Below are 17979 nucleotides of genomic sequence, written 5' to 3'. Positions count from 1 at the left end.
GTTTAATAATAATAGTATTAATATTAATAAAGTTAATTTGTTTGTAAGGACATTTTTGGTCAAAATACCAAGAATGAATTGATTAATCGACTGATTGTTTCACTTGTACAAACTGTTGGTTGGTTTAGTTTACAACAAAACATCATCATTTATAATCTCTTCACAGGATTTGCATGTTAAAAAAAAATCTGAATTTATAGATTAACTAAAGCTGTCAGAGAAATGTAGTCGAGTTAAATGTATTTTTAAATAAAATAACAATTCACACACAAAAATCTGGTTCAAAGAATCTTTGAGATGAATGTTTTTGCACATGTTCCTGACAAATGATTTAAAAAGAAATATATATTTAAATCCAAACTCAAAAAGAAAAAGTGTTTGTAAAGTCACCAACCAAACTCAGTTATAAAAACACAAGATTTAACATACGACTCATAAAGTCAAGTAACTGCTCAGTGACACATTTTGTGTTGTTTATCTCTTTGTAGTCAAGTCAGGTATATTTAATTATTTAATCATAAATCACAACAGTGTGTGTGTGTGTGTGTGTGTGTGTGTGTGTGTGTGTGCGTGTGTGTGCGTGTTATTCTATGATGTAAACAGTTCATGTATTTAAAACTTTGTATAAACATCCAGAAACATTTGTGAGGACGTGACCTCGGCGTCCTCGCTGAGCTGCTGCCCTGCAGGAGAACGTCACCGATCAATATGTTTGATTGATTCTGCTGTGTCAGCAGGCGTCCAGGATCAATTAGTATTCAGAGCTGACACGCTGAGAGGCAGCGTGAGACCAGGAGAGTCTGATCTGAACACCTGAACCAGGAGAGTCTGATCTGAACACCTGAACCAGGAGAGTCTGATCTGAACACCTGGACCAGGAGAGTCTGATCTGAACACCTGGACCAGGAGAGTCTGATCTGAACACCTGAACCAGGAGAGTCTGATCTGAACACCTGAACCAGGAGAATCTGATCTGAACACCTGGACCAGGAGAGTCTGATCTGAACACCTGAACCAGGAGAATCTGATCTGAACACCTGAACCAGGAGAGTCTGATCTGAACACCTGAACCAGGAGAGTCTGATCTGAACACCTGAACCAGGAGAGTCTGATCTGAACACCTGGACCAGGAGAGTCTGATCTGAACACCTGGACCAGGAGAGTCTGATCTGAACACCTGAACCAGGAGAGTCTGATCTGAACACCTGGACCAGGAGAGTCTGATCTGAACACCTGGACCAGGAGAGTCTGATCTGAACACCTGGACCAGGAGAGTCTGAGCTGAACACCTGAACCAGGAGAGTCTGATCTGAACACCTGAACCAGGAGAGTCTGATATGAACACCTGAACCAGGAGAGTCTGATCTGAACACCTGAACCAGGAGAGTCTGATCTGAACACCTGAACCAGGAGAGTCTGATATGAACACCTGAACCAGGAGAGTCTGATCTGAACACCTGAACCAGGAGAGTCTGATATGAACACCTGAACCAGGAGAGTCTGATATGAACACCTGGACCAGGAGAGTCTGAGCTGAACACCTGAACCAGGAGAGTCTGATCTGAACACCTGGACCAGGAGAGTCTGAGCTGAACACCTGGACCAGGAGAGTCTGAGCTGAACACCTGGACCAGGAGAGTCTGATCTGAACACCTGGACCAGGAGAGTCTGATCTGAACACCTGAACCAGGAGAGTCTGATCTGAACACCTGGACCAGGAGAGTCTGATCTGAACACCTGGACCAGGAGAGTCTGATCTGAACACCTGAACCAGGAGAGTCTGATCTGAACACCTGAACCAGGAGAGTCTGATCTGAACACCTGAACCAGGAGAGTCTGATCTGAACACCTGAACCAGGAGAGTCTGATCTGAACACCTGAACCAGGAGAGTCTGAGCTGAACACCTGAACCAGGAGAGTCTCTTTGATTTGATTCATTGAAATCACACAAACGCTAATAAAGAATAGAGAAAAAAAAGAAACTCGTTTTTAAAGAAGCACAACATCAACAAACTGAAATTAAATAATTCTTCAGTTGTATTTTATAAATGTTACAGACTGTATGCTTTTATTTTGAAGTCACGGTTCCTCTGTATCCGGTGTGGTGTGTGTGTGTTGACGCAGCTGTCAGAGTGAAGCAGCAGCTGGATGAATGATTGTGTTTGTGATGTTTAAACACACAAAACATCACAACAACAACAACAACAACAAGTTTCCTCGCAGTGTGAATGTTCAACATATTATATTATAACACATTAACACACATTATAATTAACATGACTCTAATTTACACTGGAGACTGTCTGGTGTCTCTGCAGTAACACTGTGTGTGTTTGTGTGTGTGTGTGTGTGTGTGTGTGAAGCTGACAGTAAAGTCACAAACATCAGTTGTTGAACAAAGAACCTGAAAGTCACACGTGAGTAAAATTAAAGATACTGTGTTAAAATGTTACTTTGGAAAAAGTACTGGAGTAAAAGTCTTAAAGTATCTGATGTTTAATGTAACTGAAGGATCAAAAGTGACTGACAGCAGAATAAATGTTGTTCTGTTGAAACTTTACGTTTCATGCTGCGACACTGTTCTTATGTTCTGGTTGAGTTTAGGAACAGAAACACAGGTTTGGGTCAGAAGAGATCCGGTTCTGAATGAAAACACCTGCTTCTGTCTCCAGACGGATGTTTTTATGTGTCATTATTATTATTATTGTTATTAATAAAAGTCTGGAGAGGACGATCCGGCTGAAGGATCATCTAACGAGTCCTGTGGTGGAATGTAACTAAGTACATGTAATCCAATATCCTGCACATTTGAGGTACTTGTACTCTGCTTGAGTATTTTCTTTTATAGCTACTTCATATATATTTACTCCATTACATTTAGTTGCATCACAAACTAAGATATTTCAAAACAAAACATAAAGTTTTAAATGTTTTATTCTCGATATATTTTAAAGATGTTCTTATCTTTTTTTTTAAGTTTTATGTTTATGTGCACTTTGCAAATGTCAACTTTAATAAATGAGACATAAAAACACTTTATAACTATTAATATTATTATCATTATTAATAAAAGTCTTGAAGGGGACGATCCGGCTGAAGGTCAATATGATATATTGATAAATATCTGTAACATTATTTTATAATATAATAATAAAATCCTGAGTCAGCTGTAACAGTTCAACAGTCACAGGAACATTAAGTACTTCTACTTTGAATACTTTAAGTACATTTTCCTGATATTACTTTTCTAAACATATCTTCAATGCAGTACTTTTACTTGTAACAGAGTATTTTGACAGTGTACTTGTATAAACATGTGACCACAGTGAAAGTACATGAAGACAAACAGAGATCAGCTGTTCCAGGTTTCATTTGTTTATTTTCTGTAAAATAATGTGAAGGTACAGTCTCTTTAAAAATCTCTCCTGTTAGCTTCAGAAGCACCTCTGGTTTGAAAACATGTTCATATGTACAACAACACACTCAACGTTCCCTGGTTATTGATTTATTTATGACAAGGTTCAAATAAAAATCTGAATACAACAACAACAAAAAAAAGTCAATTTATTATTCAAATACAAAGCGAAACGACGCAGAGCGCTCAGCTCATCCTCCGCTGCCTCCACACGACCACCGACAATAACGTTAATAATACCAGAAATTAATATCATACATCAATAAAAAATATGAAAAAATATGAAATATGGCCTTTAACTGATCCCTAGTCTGCACGCACACACACACACACACACGCACATGCACACGCACACACACACACACGCACACACACACACTTACTACCTCGCTGGTCAACAGCTCCCCCTACTGGCAGAGTCTGGAACTGCATGTTAACTCACAACAGGTTTATTGCATAACAACGGCAAGATGCTACACACACACACACACACACACAGACACACACACACACACACACAGAGGACGACATCAGTGTAACAAAGGGGAGAATTATGGGATGATTTCTACCTTCGACCTTCCTGTTCGACTGCAGAGCGTCAAAATAAAATGATGTGCTTTAAAATGAAAATCTCTTTAATATAATTGTATTTCCTGTTAAACTACAAACAGAATATAAAGATGTTTCTCTCTCAGGCTGATTTGTTCCTTGTTGCTGATTTTTCTTTCTTTAATCTCATTTCCAGACTTTTCCATCCAAACCTGATTTATTTCGAACGTTAAGTGAATCTGTGAGAGTTTTAAAGAAGCCTTTTAGTTTGAGGTTTAATTTGTAAATCAGGTTTAAAACGCAGCTCTGTGTTCGTATGCGAGTCGACCTGAAGTCTCGTCTTCCAACAGGAACTTTGAACTCTCGGTGCTTCACCGCCCGACAGAACCAAACTCTGAAACCAGCCCAAACAACAAACACATCAAATGAACTTTCCGTCCTGGTCAGAACTTTAGCGCAGTAACATTTAATCCAACATGGCTGCACGAAGCGACTTCCCCGCCCCTTCATCACCTCCTGGTTCACCAAACGACAACAAACCGAACACGATCGATGACGCAAACACTTTCACGTCCTCAAGTTTTAACCTCTGATGCCGACCGGACCGACCGGACCGACCTCTGCTCTAACAACAGAGCTTTCCTCTTCAACTATGGAGGCCTGGAAGTGACAAATAAAAGCATTAAATAAACCTATCAACACATCAGCATCATCATCATCATCATCATCATCACCAGCCTGATGTTGTTTTCTGATCGTCGCTCGTTTCTTAATTGTTTGTTAGTTTTAGGTTGTTGTTGATTTATGAGTCTCGGCTCCTTTGTGAAAGAGTTTAATGATCAATGGGCATATTCTAAAATTAAACACATAATATCTAATTTATATTAATTTGCCTTTTAATGCACCAAGAAAATCCTAAAAATAAATGCAGCCATTAATGGATTCATAAATGTGACATAAATTGTTATTTCTGTTTTTAAATGTGCATTTACTTCCTACTGTATTAATTCACTTTATCTATTTTAAAATTAATTTCTTACATATTTCTTTAGCTTCAGCTTCAGGCCTCCACATGATCCGACAGCAGCACAGAGAACAGAATCAGAGACGACACCGACATCAGAACAAAGACGATTCGGACTAAATCTGACGGCAAGCGCTACAAAAGCCCGGAGAGGACAAACATCATCACAGCAACGACCTGCAGCACCTGGACTGACCTGCAGGGGGCAGCAGTGAGGCCTGATGCTGCTCAACAGTTTGTTTTCAATCTTCAGGCTCATTCGTTATTATCTCAGTCTTAATTAGGAGCTCTGAAAACGGCCGTGACAGTTTCTATTTGCTGGATTTGATTCTAACGACCCGTCCGGTTCACTTCCAAACATTTTACAACCTGGAAAACTCAAAACCATTTCAATAACTTTCCAGACCTGCAATAACCCCAAGAAGTGCATTTAAATATACCAAAAACAAAAACAACATTTATCGGTTTTGCTTTAAAAATTTAATTTAAATAAACTTTAAAACGCTGAAAATGGAATTTAGCTCTTCGATACGTCAGCTGATATAAACACGGTCATCAAACACGTGGCCGAGTTTTGTAACCAAAGTTCAGAATCATAAACGACATCCGGCATCTTTGTCTGAAATATAATATTTAAACTAATTAAGTTTTTATACGGGACAACGTGTCTGTAACAGGCAATGAAGTCTTTATAAGTCATTCTTTATAAAAGTCGTTAACAAATCAATTTAATAAATAACGTTGGGTAATTCTGATCGCTGGTTTCACGTGTTCTTACACATCTGCATCCTGGAAATCACCTGGCGACTGAGCAGAGGTCCCGCCCCTCTCAGTCGACCAATCAGAGGAAAGACAAACAACTCTGATTTTGTTCTTGACGATAAATTTAAAATTCCTCTCTTGGAAAGTCGACTTTAGTTTTGCAGTTTTAAATTGTTGATGACGTGAAATATTAAATGTAAAATTATTATTAACTCTCCAAGCGCGTGACGACGGCAGGAACTGCAGCGACATCAGTCAGAACATTTAGAATTTCAAGTTTCCCATGAAGAAAAAAATTTAAATAATTAAGTTTTGTTTCTTAATCAATGAAAACAGAAAACAGACGACCTGAATTCATCTTTCCATCCTTCCTCATCCACTCCTGTGATCACACGTCTTGTTTTGTCGAGTCAACAGAAGATTTTTAACAGTTTTTTCTCCTTTTTCTCCTAAATTTGCTTCAAATTCAGACAATAAATATGATGAGAAATATTTTGTTTTTCATTAACAAACCAACTTAATAAATAAAGTTGGGAAACGTTAAACTGATCACTGGTTTCATTTCTGGTTTCATCTGAATAATTTTTAATTAACATCTGATAATGTCGTTTAAATTGTGTCGAGTAAATCCTCCAGCGACCCTGAACAGAGGTCCCGCCCCCAAGGTTGGGTAACACTGCTGTGATTGGTCGGCTGTGTTTGAGGTCCCTCCCAGTCGACCAATGACATCAGAGGAAAAAACAAACAACCCGATTTTCTTGTTGACGATGAATAAAAACGATTCTCTTGGAAAGTTGACTTTAGTTTTCTATTATTTCTGATGTTACATGTAAAATTAAAGGGACAGTTACACCACATTTGAAAACTTCCTACCTGCCGCCGGTCGAACGAACACTCTGACCTCAGTAACTCAGAAACAGCTGACAGACACACGAACACGACCGACGACGACATCACACACACACACACACACACACACACACACACACACACACACACACACACACACACACACACACACACACACACACACACACACACACACACACACACACACACACATGCAGCTGTTGTTCAGAAACTCTCCGACCGACATCAAACTTCTACGTTTGTTTTTTATTCTCTCGTCTTAAATATTCTGTTTGTTTTTGTCTGTTTTTTTAAAGTTATTATCTGAGAAATTATGTACATACAGATTCAGACCACTTTGGATTAAAAAATAAAACTTCTTTATAGTCAGAATAATATTAATAATAAGATTTGTTTTTAACCTTTGTTACATAAAAATACGTCCCTGTGCTCCGGCGCCGCCGCGGCAGCGGGCAAGAAGCACAGGTGCAGCAAGTGCAGGCAAAGAGGGCGGGGCTAAGGGCTGCCAATCACAGTGACTGGGGTTAAAGGGCAATCCCACCAAAAAACTGCATTTGAGTCGATGTTGCATAAAGCTCACAGACGAACGATATCTTCTTCATTTCCTGGAGATTTTTATGGTTAAATCTGAAATGTTTCACCACGAAACAGGAAGTGAGCGCTTGCGGTGTGACATCACTGTTGGGTGGGTGTGGTTACTGATCAACTGATCAATCAATCTGCAGATTATTTTCTGCATTATGATGAAATGTTTGGTCAATAAACCATCTGAAAACAGTGAAATATGTTCGAAAGATACTCGATCAACAATCATTCACTTAATATTGATCCAGAACAGCTGAGGAGGTGTGTCAGAGATTTCTGTATATTACAGACAATCAGTGCATGTTTTAATTAGAAAGCCTCATTTTCATATTGAAATATGAAATATATAAAATATGATACTAAAAATAATTATCTTCACGTGAAAAATCATCCGGGGAAGTTTAATCGAGAAAATGATCAACATATTAATCAAAAATAAGAATAACGGTCAGGTCTGTTCAGGCACAACATCGACATCAACATCGGTGGAACAGCCCTTTAAAAACTTGACCTGAAGGGCGATAAAGCTGAAGCCTGAGGGGCGACTGCACGAACGCATCAGAGGGGCGGAGCTGCAGATCTGTGACATCAGAGTTTCTCAGCCAGTCAAACGTTCAGCAGCACGTCGCTGACAGACGCTGGAGAGAAACCCCGACGTCACATCTGCACTCCCCCATCACCACAACACACATTCAGCTTCACTCAAATGCATAATTTGATTGTAAATGCAGCCGATCCAGACGTGAATACAGACGAGTGCATCGGCTCGTCTGTCTGCTGACGACGTCGTGACGGCGCTGACGTCTAACAGACGAGGCTGAAACGTGACGCTGCAGACGATCACATGGTGGACATTTGTTGGGAATTCAGGAGCCTGAGATGAAACTGATTTCCATGTTGGAGAAAAGAGTCACTCGGCTGTTTGAATCTTGGCTGTTTTCCCGGCTGCGCTGCTTCCGTACGCTGGCAGACAGCAGCGTGTTTCAGTTTCAGTAAACTCGTCTGGCTGGCAGTGATGTAGAAACTACAAGATGGACTGATTATCTGTGATCAGATGGGACGCTTATTTCCTTCATTCTCATCAGCTGACGGGAAGTTTAATGTCGTAAGCTAAAAGAGAGTGGAACGTACTGTGGAGGGTCAGTGAAGAAAAGATGCTTCAAAACTGCTGAGCAAAGAAAACGATGACTGAAGGACCTGAAGGGGAAAAATTAATTTGTCTTTAATAAACGATGAGGAGCGAGCGTTGCCTACAGAGGAGGTCAGGTCGACAATCTTAACTTTTCAGACGGGCTTTGACGATGTCACGATGACATCACGATGACGTCACGAGGCTCTTTTCTTCGTCCTGACCTCGACACAGAGGTCACAGACTAAACATCTTCTGTCAGCACACAAAAGCTTCACCTAACACTCCTGAGCACACGGCCAGCGCTTCTCTGCAAACAACACTATGTGGACACGGAGTTTATTAATCTCATCAGCGTCAGTGAGCCAATGAGCACGCAGCACACTTTCTGTGCTGGTGATTGGTTGTCTCAGGTCGTGCACAGAGACGGGACGAATATGTTTATAAATCTTGTGTTGTGATGCTGATGAGTGGATGTATCGGTCTGAACGATACGCGACGCGAGAGGAAAGCATCCGATCTGATCACAGGATCATTTAAAGGGTTAAAGCTTTAGAACTGTAAAATCATGGCGCAACATTATGATTGTTTTCAAAGGTCAGAAGACTTGAAGAGAAGAAGCATTCTGAGGCTTCATCCCAAATCTTTAACCTGCTTTTCTTTAACTTATTTCTCTTGATTTAAACGGGCCGGTTCGGTCCGGTCCGAGGAGAATCTCACAGCCTCTCTCAGGCTGTTAATTTGACATCTGTGACTGTCAGAGAAGGAAAAGCTTCTGTTAGAAAAATATATATAGACCTTCTAAGTCATGGCTAAGCTCCTGTCAAAGTGGCTGATGAAGCAGAGGGAACCAAACGTCAGCAGTATCGGCCAGCTGGCAGTTTGGAGGTAAAACAATCCGAACAGATCACACGGCGTCTCTCCTGCGGAGCGGCAGAACAGTCAGGGAGGGTCCACACGGTTCAGGATGCATAATGCTTTTCTTCCAAGCGTTGCTGGTTTGTACAGACGGTGTCTCACATAAAGCCGACGTCACGTGAGCGCTTCATTCCTGCGTGTTTGCATTTACGCGAGTGCATTTTTCATGAACATGCAGATAAGACTCGTACAAGCTAATGCCTAAAAAGAGAAGCATCTTGGTTTGTCTGGACTTCAAGCGTTGCAAGAGCGTTTTCAGTTAAGTGCCTTCGACGGAGAACTCCCCCTCCTTCAGTCACGTTCCGACCGCCGACAGAACTCTCAGGTCCTTCATCACCAACACGAAGCCTCCTGGAGATTCCCGAGTTGCTTCCAAACCTCGCTCTGCAGACCGTCTGGTTGGGGGAGTGGTGAGTGGGCGGCAGAGCGGCGCCGGTCCCGGTCCATTCCACCTCCGCCCGGGTGGCCGTCTCTTCGCCGAGTCCCACCGAGCTCCTGGAGCAGAGGAGGTCCGGGGTCACTTCAGCCGGTCAGATCGGAACGAGTCCTCCACAGCCGGGTCGGCCAGCATCAGGTCGCCTTCCAGCATGTCCAGAGCCAGCGGGTCCATCCTGAGCGGGTCGTCCAGGGAGAAGGGATCCATCTCGAAGCCGGGGACGTGAGACAGAGCGCTGGCGATCTCCTTAGACAGACCCGGCGGTGAGTCGCCTGCAGGGAGGGAAGCAGGGCGAGAAGATCATCAGAACACAGAACAACAGCAGACGACTTGATACGGACGGGAATCATCCACCAATCTGCATTTTACTTTTCTTAATGAATCGATTCCATATTTCATAAATAAAATGTCAGAATATATTTAAAAATAACCATCAAAAGGTCCGAGAGCCCATAATGACCTAATGAAGTTTTACCTGTTTACGCCGGACAAAGACCCAATAAAGGCTCATCTGAGCTCAGATACGTACAAGGATGGAGACATCTTGTGATCACCAGCTCCAGAAGAAACCATGCGACTAGTTCAGAATCTGATTTATATTCTGTCTTTTTAAAACAAGTTTTAACATCTTCTGGATGCAGTCGGATGACGTTTTGCTTCGTTGCAGTGGGAAAGAAATCAACTGTATATTTTTAGGAGGTTTAAAAAAATACACTAATTTCTGTGTAAAAATGGTGAAAGTGTCACTTGTTTTGTCAACAAACAGTCCAAAAGATATCAAATTAACGATGATATTAAACAATAAATCCTCACACTGAACCAGAGCAGACTGATCCTGATCTGGTGCTCTGGTGACATCACCTGTATGACACTTCTATTTAAAGCTCAGAAGAGGAACTGTTGGATTATTTTGAACGTTATTTTCTAAAGAATTCACAGATCCCCTTCTGTTGAACTGCAGAGTCGTCTTCACTTCTACAAACATCCGGCTCAGTTCTCAGGAACATTTAAGGAACCAATGAAATCGTGTCCTCTTTCAGTTCTTGTGAAAGATAAAGATGATGAGGAGTTTTCATCCTGTGATTTAACGGCTTCATGTTTCCTGCTTATTTCCTTTTTTTAAACACAGTTTACGTCGACTCATCTTGTTAATACAGAGGCCATGATGACTCCCGCTGATACCCACCGGTGAGGATGATGTTGGGCACGTTGTGTCGTCCGTCCCCGCCGCTGTAGTTCTGGTTCTGGTTGTTGAGGAGCTGCTGGTCCCCGGGGTCCTGCATGTCCAGGGGCCCCTGGGTGTTGCAGGGGAACTGGTTCTTGTCGGTGCTGCTGCAGCTCAGCCCGCCGTGGTTCAGAGACAGACAGTCGCTCTGACCGTCTGCTGTGAACTGAAGCAGAAGACAACAGACGCAAACTCAAGGCAGGAAATACAAACACGGAACAAAATCAGTGACAGCGTGAAGGAATCTTTGTTTTTTCATATCTAAACATCTGGAAAACTATTAGGTTAGATTTATTTCATCATCCGTGACGAAAATACACAAACGTTGAACTGCACGTGGTAAAAAAACGAGCTCAAATCCACGACGTCCTCGGGCTTATTAGAGATTCAGGAAAACAAATTCATGAGACCGAGTGAAGAACACAAAGGCTCTAATACTCTGTTGATCTGAATCTGGGTTCTGGGATGAAACAGAAATAACTGTCCAAATAACTCAGACTGGAGCTGCGTCAAGACCGATAAACCAAAGTAAACCCCGACTGAGCCACATGAGAGTCTACAAGGAGCCGTTAGAGCTCCTGCTCGGCCCAGACTCCTTCTGAGGCGTCTGAAGCCAGAACTTTCTCCTGGAAGTCCATCAGCATGTCCAGTGAAGCACTGATGTAAGTAAACAGTGTGAAATCTTAACGGCATCATGTCAGAGCTGCTGATCCTGCCGAACGAAAGAACAAACTTCATCCAGGAGTTTTGTTCTGTGTTTTTTTTGGGAGGCGAGCCTGATTTTATCTGGTTGGAGTTCAAAGATTTAAATGAGAAATTCAAATAAATAACAGTTGTCCGTAGAGCTGCAACTAAAGATTATTTTCAGTCAGTTAATCTGTTGATTGTTTCCTCGATTCATCAATCGAAAATGTTTCCTGAAGCTGACGAGGAGAAGAACGAGCTGACGCCTGCAGTCACATCTGGACCGGCTGCGTTTCTAATCGGTGACGTGTGACTGAACACAGATGTGAATGTTTGATGAGTTGAGAAACTCTGACGTCACAAAACAGCAGCTTTCCCCCTTTGAACCGTTTGTACCGTCGCCCCTCAGGCTTCAGGTCACGTGTTTAAAGGGCAGTTCCACTAATGTTTGATGGTGAATCTAATCAGACTGTTAGAAAACGTGGATCAGTGTTTCGTCCTCACATGTCAAAGATTTTCAGCTCACTGTCACACAAGAGAATTCTGAGGATTCTTTCTTAAAAAAATAACTCAAACTGATTTTCAATCATCAAAGTAGTTGCTGATTAATTTAATAGTTGACCTATAACTACGACAGCTAACGTCACAGCTCAGCTGAAGCATTAATGTTTACACCTCAGAATCACGAGTCGATGCACGGTGACGGTCGGTGCTCACAACAACCTGTGGATTATCTTGAGTTACCAGGTTATGATTTCTGGAAAGAGACATCACAGCTGAGCATTACAAGTGCTATGATTGGCTGAACTGTCCCTTTAAAAGTAGTTTTCTTTGTGTCTTTATTTGTGAGCAGAAAGTGGAGTGATGACAGGAGACGACGGCGGAGAGACGCGAGGAAAAAACGACTTTTTAAAACTACAAACGAAGAGAAGATGATGGTGATGCTGCCGGCTCAGTTCTGTCAGCAGTGAACTCAAACCTGCTGGCTCTGAAATGTTGAGCTGTGACATCACACCCCCTCAGCCAGTGTTATTAACAGTTTATACTCATGTGTGTCAGGTGAGATCGCTCCGTTACCTGCTGGTTGGATTTGCCTGTGAACTGCAGGTTCAGATACGGGTCGTCCAGCAGAGAGTTGAACAAGGCATCCTGGGAAAACATTCAAATAAGTCTTCGTTATTGATCACGACACTCAAAACTACACCTTTCTCTCTTTCCTTTGGTATTTTACATGTGTTTTTCTTTGCATTTTTTCTGTTATCTTTTAAATGGTAAATTATAGTCTGCAGGTGATCGTGTCACTGACTTCACCTGCAGTGCACAAACAGCACAACAACACAATGAGCTCAAGTTTTTGGAATTGTGTCTTCAGTTTCTGGACCGAGTTGCCAAACTTCTCCAGGATTGTGTAATATATATGCAGACCACAGTAAGGTGAGGAGGAGGAGGAGGAGGAGGAGGAGGAGGAGGAGGAGGAGGAGGAGGAGGAGGAGGAGGAGGTGAAGAAGCTCTACACGAGTCTCCTCTCTGTAACGTTACACCCCGGACGCCGCCTGGTGTCACCGTCTCTCTGTGTCACAATGACTTCCACTCAGCAAACATCCAGAAATAGCATCAGGTGCTTTTTCTCCTTTATCTCACCTCAGCATGACATCACACCTGAACATGACACCTCTGGTCCTGAGCGATGAGGTCAGACACCAGCTAACTCTCACTTTCGTGCCTGTTATTCACTGAACTTCTTCTGTAATCCGAAATATGAATGAAAACATCTTATTTTGTTGTTATTTCACTGCCAGCTGTGAAATTCAGACAAAGAGAAGTCTGAACTAAATCAGCACATGAGCTCATGGGACTAAGTGGCACCTACACACATCATCCACCGCATCATACACACTTTTGGAAATGATTGAAATAAGACAAACACACATCGTGTTCACACCTGCAATCAACATCCATCCTGAGAGGTCCGATCTCAGGTGGACGACTCTCAGTTCTCCAAGTCTTTTACACTCTGCAGAGCGAGCTGTTTAGCAAGGGAAGAAGAAGGAGGAAAAGAAGAAGACAAGAAGTAGAAGAAGAAGGAAAAGGAGTAGAAAAAGAAGAAAAAGAAGGAAAAGGAGTAGAAGAAGAAGAAGAAGAAAAAGAAGAAGAAAACGAAAAGGAGTAAAAGAAGAAGAAGTAGAAGTAGAAGCAGAAAACGAAAAAAGAGTAAAATAAGAACGAGAAGAATAAGAAGAAAAGAGTAGTAGAAGAAGAAGAAGGAGAAGAAGAATTGGAAGCAGAAAAAGAAAAAGGAATAAAAGAAGAAGAAGAAGAAGAAGAAGAAGAAAAAGAAAAAGAAAAAGAAAAAGGAGTAGTAGAAGAAGAAGGAGAAGAAGAAGAAGAGAAGAAAAGGAGTGAGAAGAAAGAAGAAGAATGCCTCGAAAAAGAGTAAATAAAACGAGAAAAGCCGTCCAGAAAAGAGAAGGAGTTGAGAAGCCGCAGAAGAAGCGGAGAATAAGAAGAAGAAAGAAGAAGAGATGCTACAGCAGTGGTTCCTCACAGGACACTGGTTGTTCAAAGCCACTGTGTTTTCATCCATCATGATAATGTACCTCAAGCCACAACTACCAGCTGACTCTGAAATGTAAAGTCATTATAATTTATATATCTCTGAAACACAATGACACAGAGTTCCTGAGAATCCTGAGACAGAGGGTGGCTAATGACGGCTCGTTCTCTCATCCCTCTGTTGGCTGTGGATGAATCATCTTGATCTTCCTATAACTTCTCTTTTAAAAGATCAAAATTAAACAATCTAATAATGTGAAGAACAGATGATTCATCAGTATGTTGTCTGTCCTGTCCAACAGTTTGGTGCTGTGGCTGTACTACACACGACAGCCTGTAGGGGGCACCAGCAGGACTTGAGAGGATGCCACTGTGTGAGTGCTGCTGTGATGGAGTCACTCACGTTGTAGAGGTCGGTTGCCAGGTTGTGGCTGATCTGTTGGAGCTGCGGCAGCTGCTGCTCCGCTTCCTGTTTGACGTGACACTGAGAGGACGTGGAGCTCTGGACGCACTGATCCATCGGCCTCTCGTTCTTTATCAGCTGCTGGGCGTTCGCCGTGTTCACCTGCTGCCCCATCGACCTCTGCTGCTGCTGCTGCTGCTGCTGCTGCTGCTGCTGCTGCTGCACAGAGACACGCCATGAGTGTTTGTATTGTATGTTATCTTTATCTAATCCGTGTAATCTACTAATCTGGACAATCTCATCTCCTCCAATTTGACCCAGCGGCCTACCGTTCCAAAGTGCTGCATGTGCTGGTTGTGTGTGTTGCGGAGGTTCTGCAGGTGGAGCTGCTGCTGCTGCTGCTGCTGCTGCTGCTGCTGCTGCTGCTGCTGCTGCTGAGAGGTGGGCCGCTGCTGCTGGAGGCGGTGCAGCTGTTGGTGGTGGTGCTGGCCCATCTGAGAAGGCTGCTGTCCGGGCTGGGAGCCCTGCAGCCCGGGGAGAGGCTGGTGGGAGCCCGGCTGGTGCTGGTGGGACTGGCTGAGTGGATACGGAGGCAGCCTCTGGTCCAGAGGCAGTTTGCTGGTGTCCAGAGGGACGCCCTGTGGGGAGGGAGGGTGTTAGAGACAAGATGTCGTCTGGAAGCAGTTTCATGTGGTTTATGATGTACGTTCATGTGAAGAGGTGTAGCTGCTACCTGTGTGATGGAGGACAGAGTGGGGGAGATGGTGGGGGAGAACTGTTTGGAGTGATGCCTCCGTGACTCCCCTCCCATGGGCAGGATGAGCGGGGACAGCTGAGCTCGTCTCCGCGGAGACGTGCTGAGCGATGGCTGCCCCTGCCCGCTGAGCAGCGGCGAGTAGGAGGAGGAGGAGCAGGAGCTGGAGCCGCCCACGCCGCTGCTGTAGCTGGGGTTACTGCTGGACACCGACTGGAGGGAGGAGTTACTGAGGGAGGAGTGCAGCGATTGGCTGCTGAGGGAGGACGGCAGGGAGGGGGAGGAGCTGAGGGACGACTGCAGCGAGGGGTTGCTGAGCGACGAGTGCAGGGAGGCGGAGCTCAAGGAGTTGGAGAAGGAGTGGCTGCTGAGCGATGACTGGATGTTGGGGTTGCTTAGCGAAGACTGCAGGGAGGGGTTACTGAGCGTGCTCTGTAGAGACGCCAGGAGACCTGAGGAGGCGAAACAAAACACTATGAACACAAACGTACTGGAATCATCCACAGAGAGCCGCCACAGGAAGGTCTCAGGGGTCCAGAGGTCCCGAGCAGGGGAACGACAACAACTGCACGCTCAGATAAAACGTAAAGACGTGAACAAGAATTATATCTGTTGAGTTTCTCAGAACCCAACATGCCGCTAAATCCTGCCGTCTGAAATGTAACTAAGTACATTTACTCAGGAGCTCTGATACAATTTGACACACTTCTATTTTGCTTTGAGTGTTTTAATTGTTTTCCACTTTATACTTTCACTCCGCTACTTCTGGAGGCAAACATTGTTCTTTTCACCCCAGTTCCTTTTATGTTTTTACTCAAGTGTAACTTCTGTGTACTTTTTAACAACATCACAGATGTGCTGCCAAACATCTCAATTACATTTCAGGCATAAAGTTAAAACAGCTGAAGGATGAGGTGAGTGAACTGATCTCGCTGCAGAACGACCTCCAGTCGCTTTCATAGTCACGAAAACTGTCCATGATTAATTTTTATGTAAAAATAAACCTGTGATTCGTTCTCAGCTCAGAGACAATCATCACCTGTTCAACAATAACAGGTTCACTAAAGTCATCCATTAACCACCTTTAATCCTGCTGCACTGTCATTATCAATGGAAATGAACCGTGACTACACTGTGAAATACTTTATCCCTGGAAAAACACAAAAAAGCAGTTGCATCATGAATAAAGTCCATCATCACGAACACAACTCTCCTCATGGATCTCTGCTGACTGAACTCTTTTCTCTCTGTCTTCAGTTTAAAATATCTCGTGTGTTGAGGGACTCAGTTTGTCCCAGGTGATCTCTGCAGGTGTAAACATCAGCTGTCCCCAAACACACTCCCACCTTCACTCACTTCACCTCTTTTTGCAAGCTGCCTCACCTCTTATGCCACCTCCCTCCCCCCTCCTCCCTCCTCCTCCTCCCTCCTCCTCCTCCTCCTCCCTCCCTCCCTCCCTCCCTCCCTCCCTTCCTCCCTCCCTCCCTCCCTCCCTCCCTCCCTCCCTCCTCCCCTCCTCCCTCCCTCCCTCCTCCCTCCTCCCTCCCTCCTCCACGTCTTTTTATAAACACTCAGTAGGTCAAGTTCATCTACAATCTGCATTTCATTTCTGACCTGGTTCACGACTCAAACCAGGAACGAGACAAGACAAAACAACTTGATGCAGATTGAATCAGCTATCTGTGTCATCAGCACCACTTGAACCATCTGATAATCGACTCCTTTAAGTTTTTCTTTTGGCCTTTAGATGTCTTTATTGACAGGTCAGCTTCAGAGATGACAGGAAACAGGATGAGGGGGACAAAGCCTCTGTAATGACCAACTGACTCCTTTAGTTTTAAAACCCAATGTGAGACAAAGACCTGATTCTGTACATTAAAAACACTGAAAATCACCGTTACAGGCCGACATCTTCTGCACTTACAGATGTGTTTATCAACATCATCTACAGTGATTGATTGTGGCGCCATTCTGACCATGATCCTCCTTATTACTCACATATAGCGCTATCATGGGGAAGAGGAAAATGAAATGACTGAATCAATAAATAAACACGTAAACACTGTGTTGACCTGAACAGAGTCTGAACTCACACACTCATCGCTGTGTGGCATGTTTGTGAAGCGAAACTGAAAATTTAAACTGAATTCACACATTCCTCAGAACTGTAAGAAGGTGACAGCACGTCTGTGTTTCTGTTCTACAAACCCGTGAAGACGACACGCTGATCCAGACGAAGGTTTGGAGAGGCTGCAGCCCGACATCGAGCTGACAGCAGCTTCCTGTCTGTGGTCGTTACAGTCACATCGTGAACGCTAAAACACATTTTCCGACTCCCTTTTCTCTCTCTGAGGCTAAATTTAGAGCGCTGCCCCGTCGTACATCCCCCTCCGTTTCATCTCAGTCGCTGTCACCCACAGACTTCCTCTGCTAACCTTCACATGAGTCACTCAGCTGAGACTTTGATCCAGAAAGATTTATGACAATTGAGCAGGCAGCCGGCTCAGTGTCTTGCCCAAGGACACTTCAGCAGGATCTACATGAACTTCCAGAATGACCCCGGCTCATTACAGATTACTTTTCTAGTCGTGTCCATTATTTCTAGTCAAGGTTTCTGCAAGTCAAAACCTTTAACAGAACATTACTGTGTAAGACCAGTTACGAGTCATAAT

At 43.5% G+C, this 17979-nt stretch overlaps 1 protein-coding gene across 4 annotated transcripts in view; it reads right to left on the bottom strand.

Moving 5' to 3' along the window:
- Positions 1 to 3359: 3359 nt before the first annotated feature.
- LOC115567325 (CREB-regulated transcription coactivator 2) overlaps positions 3360 to 17979 on the bottom strand; it is a 39263-nt gene continuing 24643 nt past the window's right edge. For 2 of the 4 annotated variants that reach the window (XM_030393775.1, XM_030393779.1), the window contains 6 exons: positions 15287 to 15759; positions 14883 to 15191; positions 14554 to 14772; positions 12675 to 12746; positions 10875 to 11079; positions 3360 to 9960 (listed from right to left, as the gene is read on the bottom strand). In XM_030393775.1, the coding sequence (XP_030249635.1) occupies positions 9770 to 9960; positions 10875 to 11079; positions 12675 to 12746; positions 14554 to 14772; positions 14883 to 15191; positions 15287 to 15759 (1469 nt within the window). In that variant the 3' untranslated portion in view covers positions 3360 to 9769. The remainder of the gene's footprint in view (positions 9961 to 10874; positions 11080 to 12674; positions 12747 to 14553; positions 14773 to 14882; positions 15192 to 15286; positions 15760 to 17979) is intronic. The other 2 variants (XM_030393777.1, XM_030393778.1) reach the window with 2 other exon arrangements.

Source organism: Sparus aurata, chromosome 17 (genome assembly GCF_900880675.1).
Source record: "Sparus aurata chromosome 17, fSpaAur1.1, whole genome shotgun sequence".
Taxonomy (NCBI): domain Eukaryota; kingdom Metazoa; phylum Chordata; class Actinopteri; order Spariformes; family Sparidae; genus Sparus; species Sparus aurata.
This window is presented reverse-complemented; position numbering and strand designations above follow the sequence as displayed.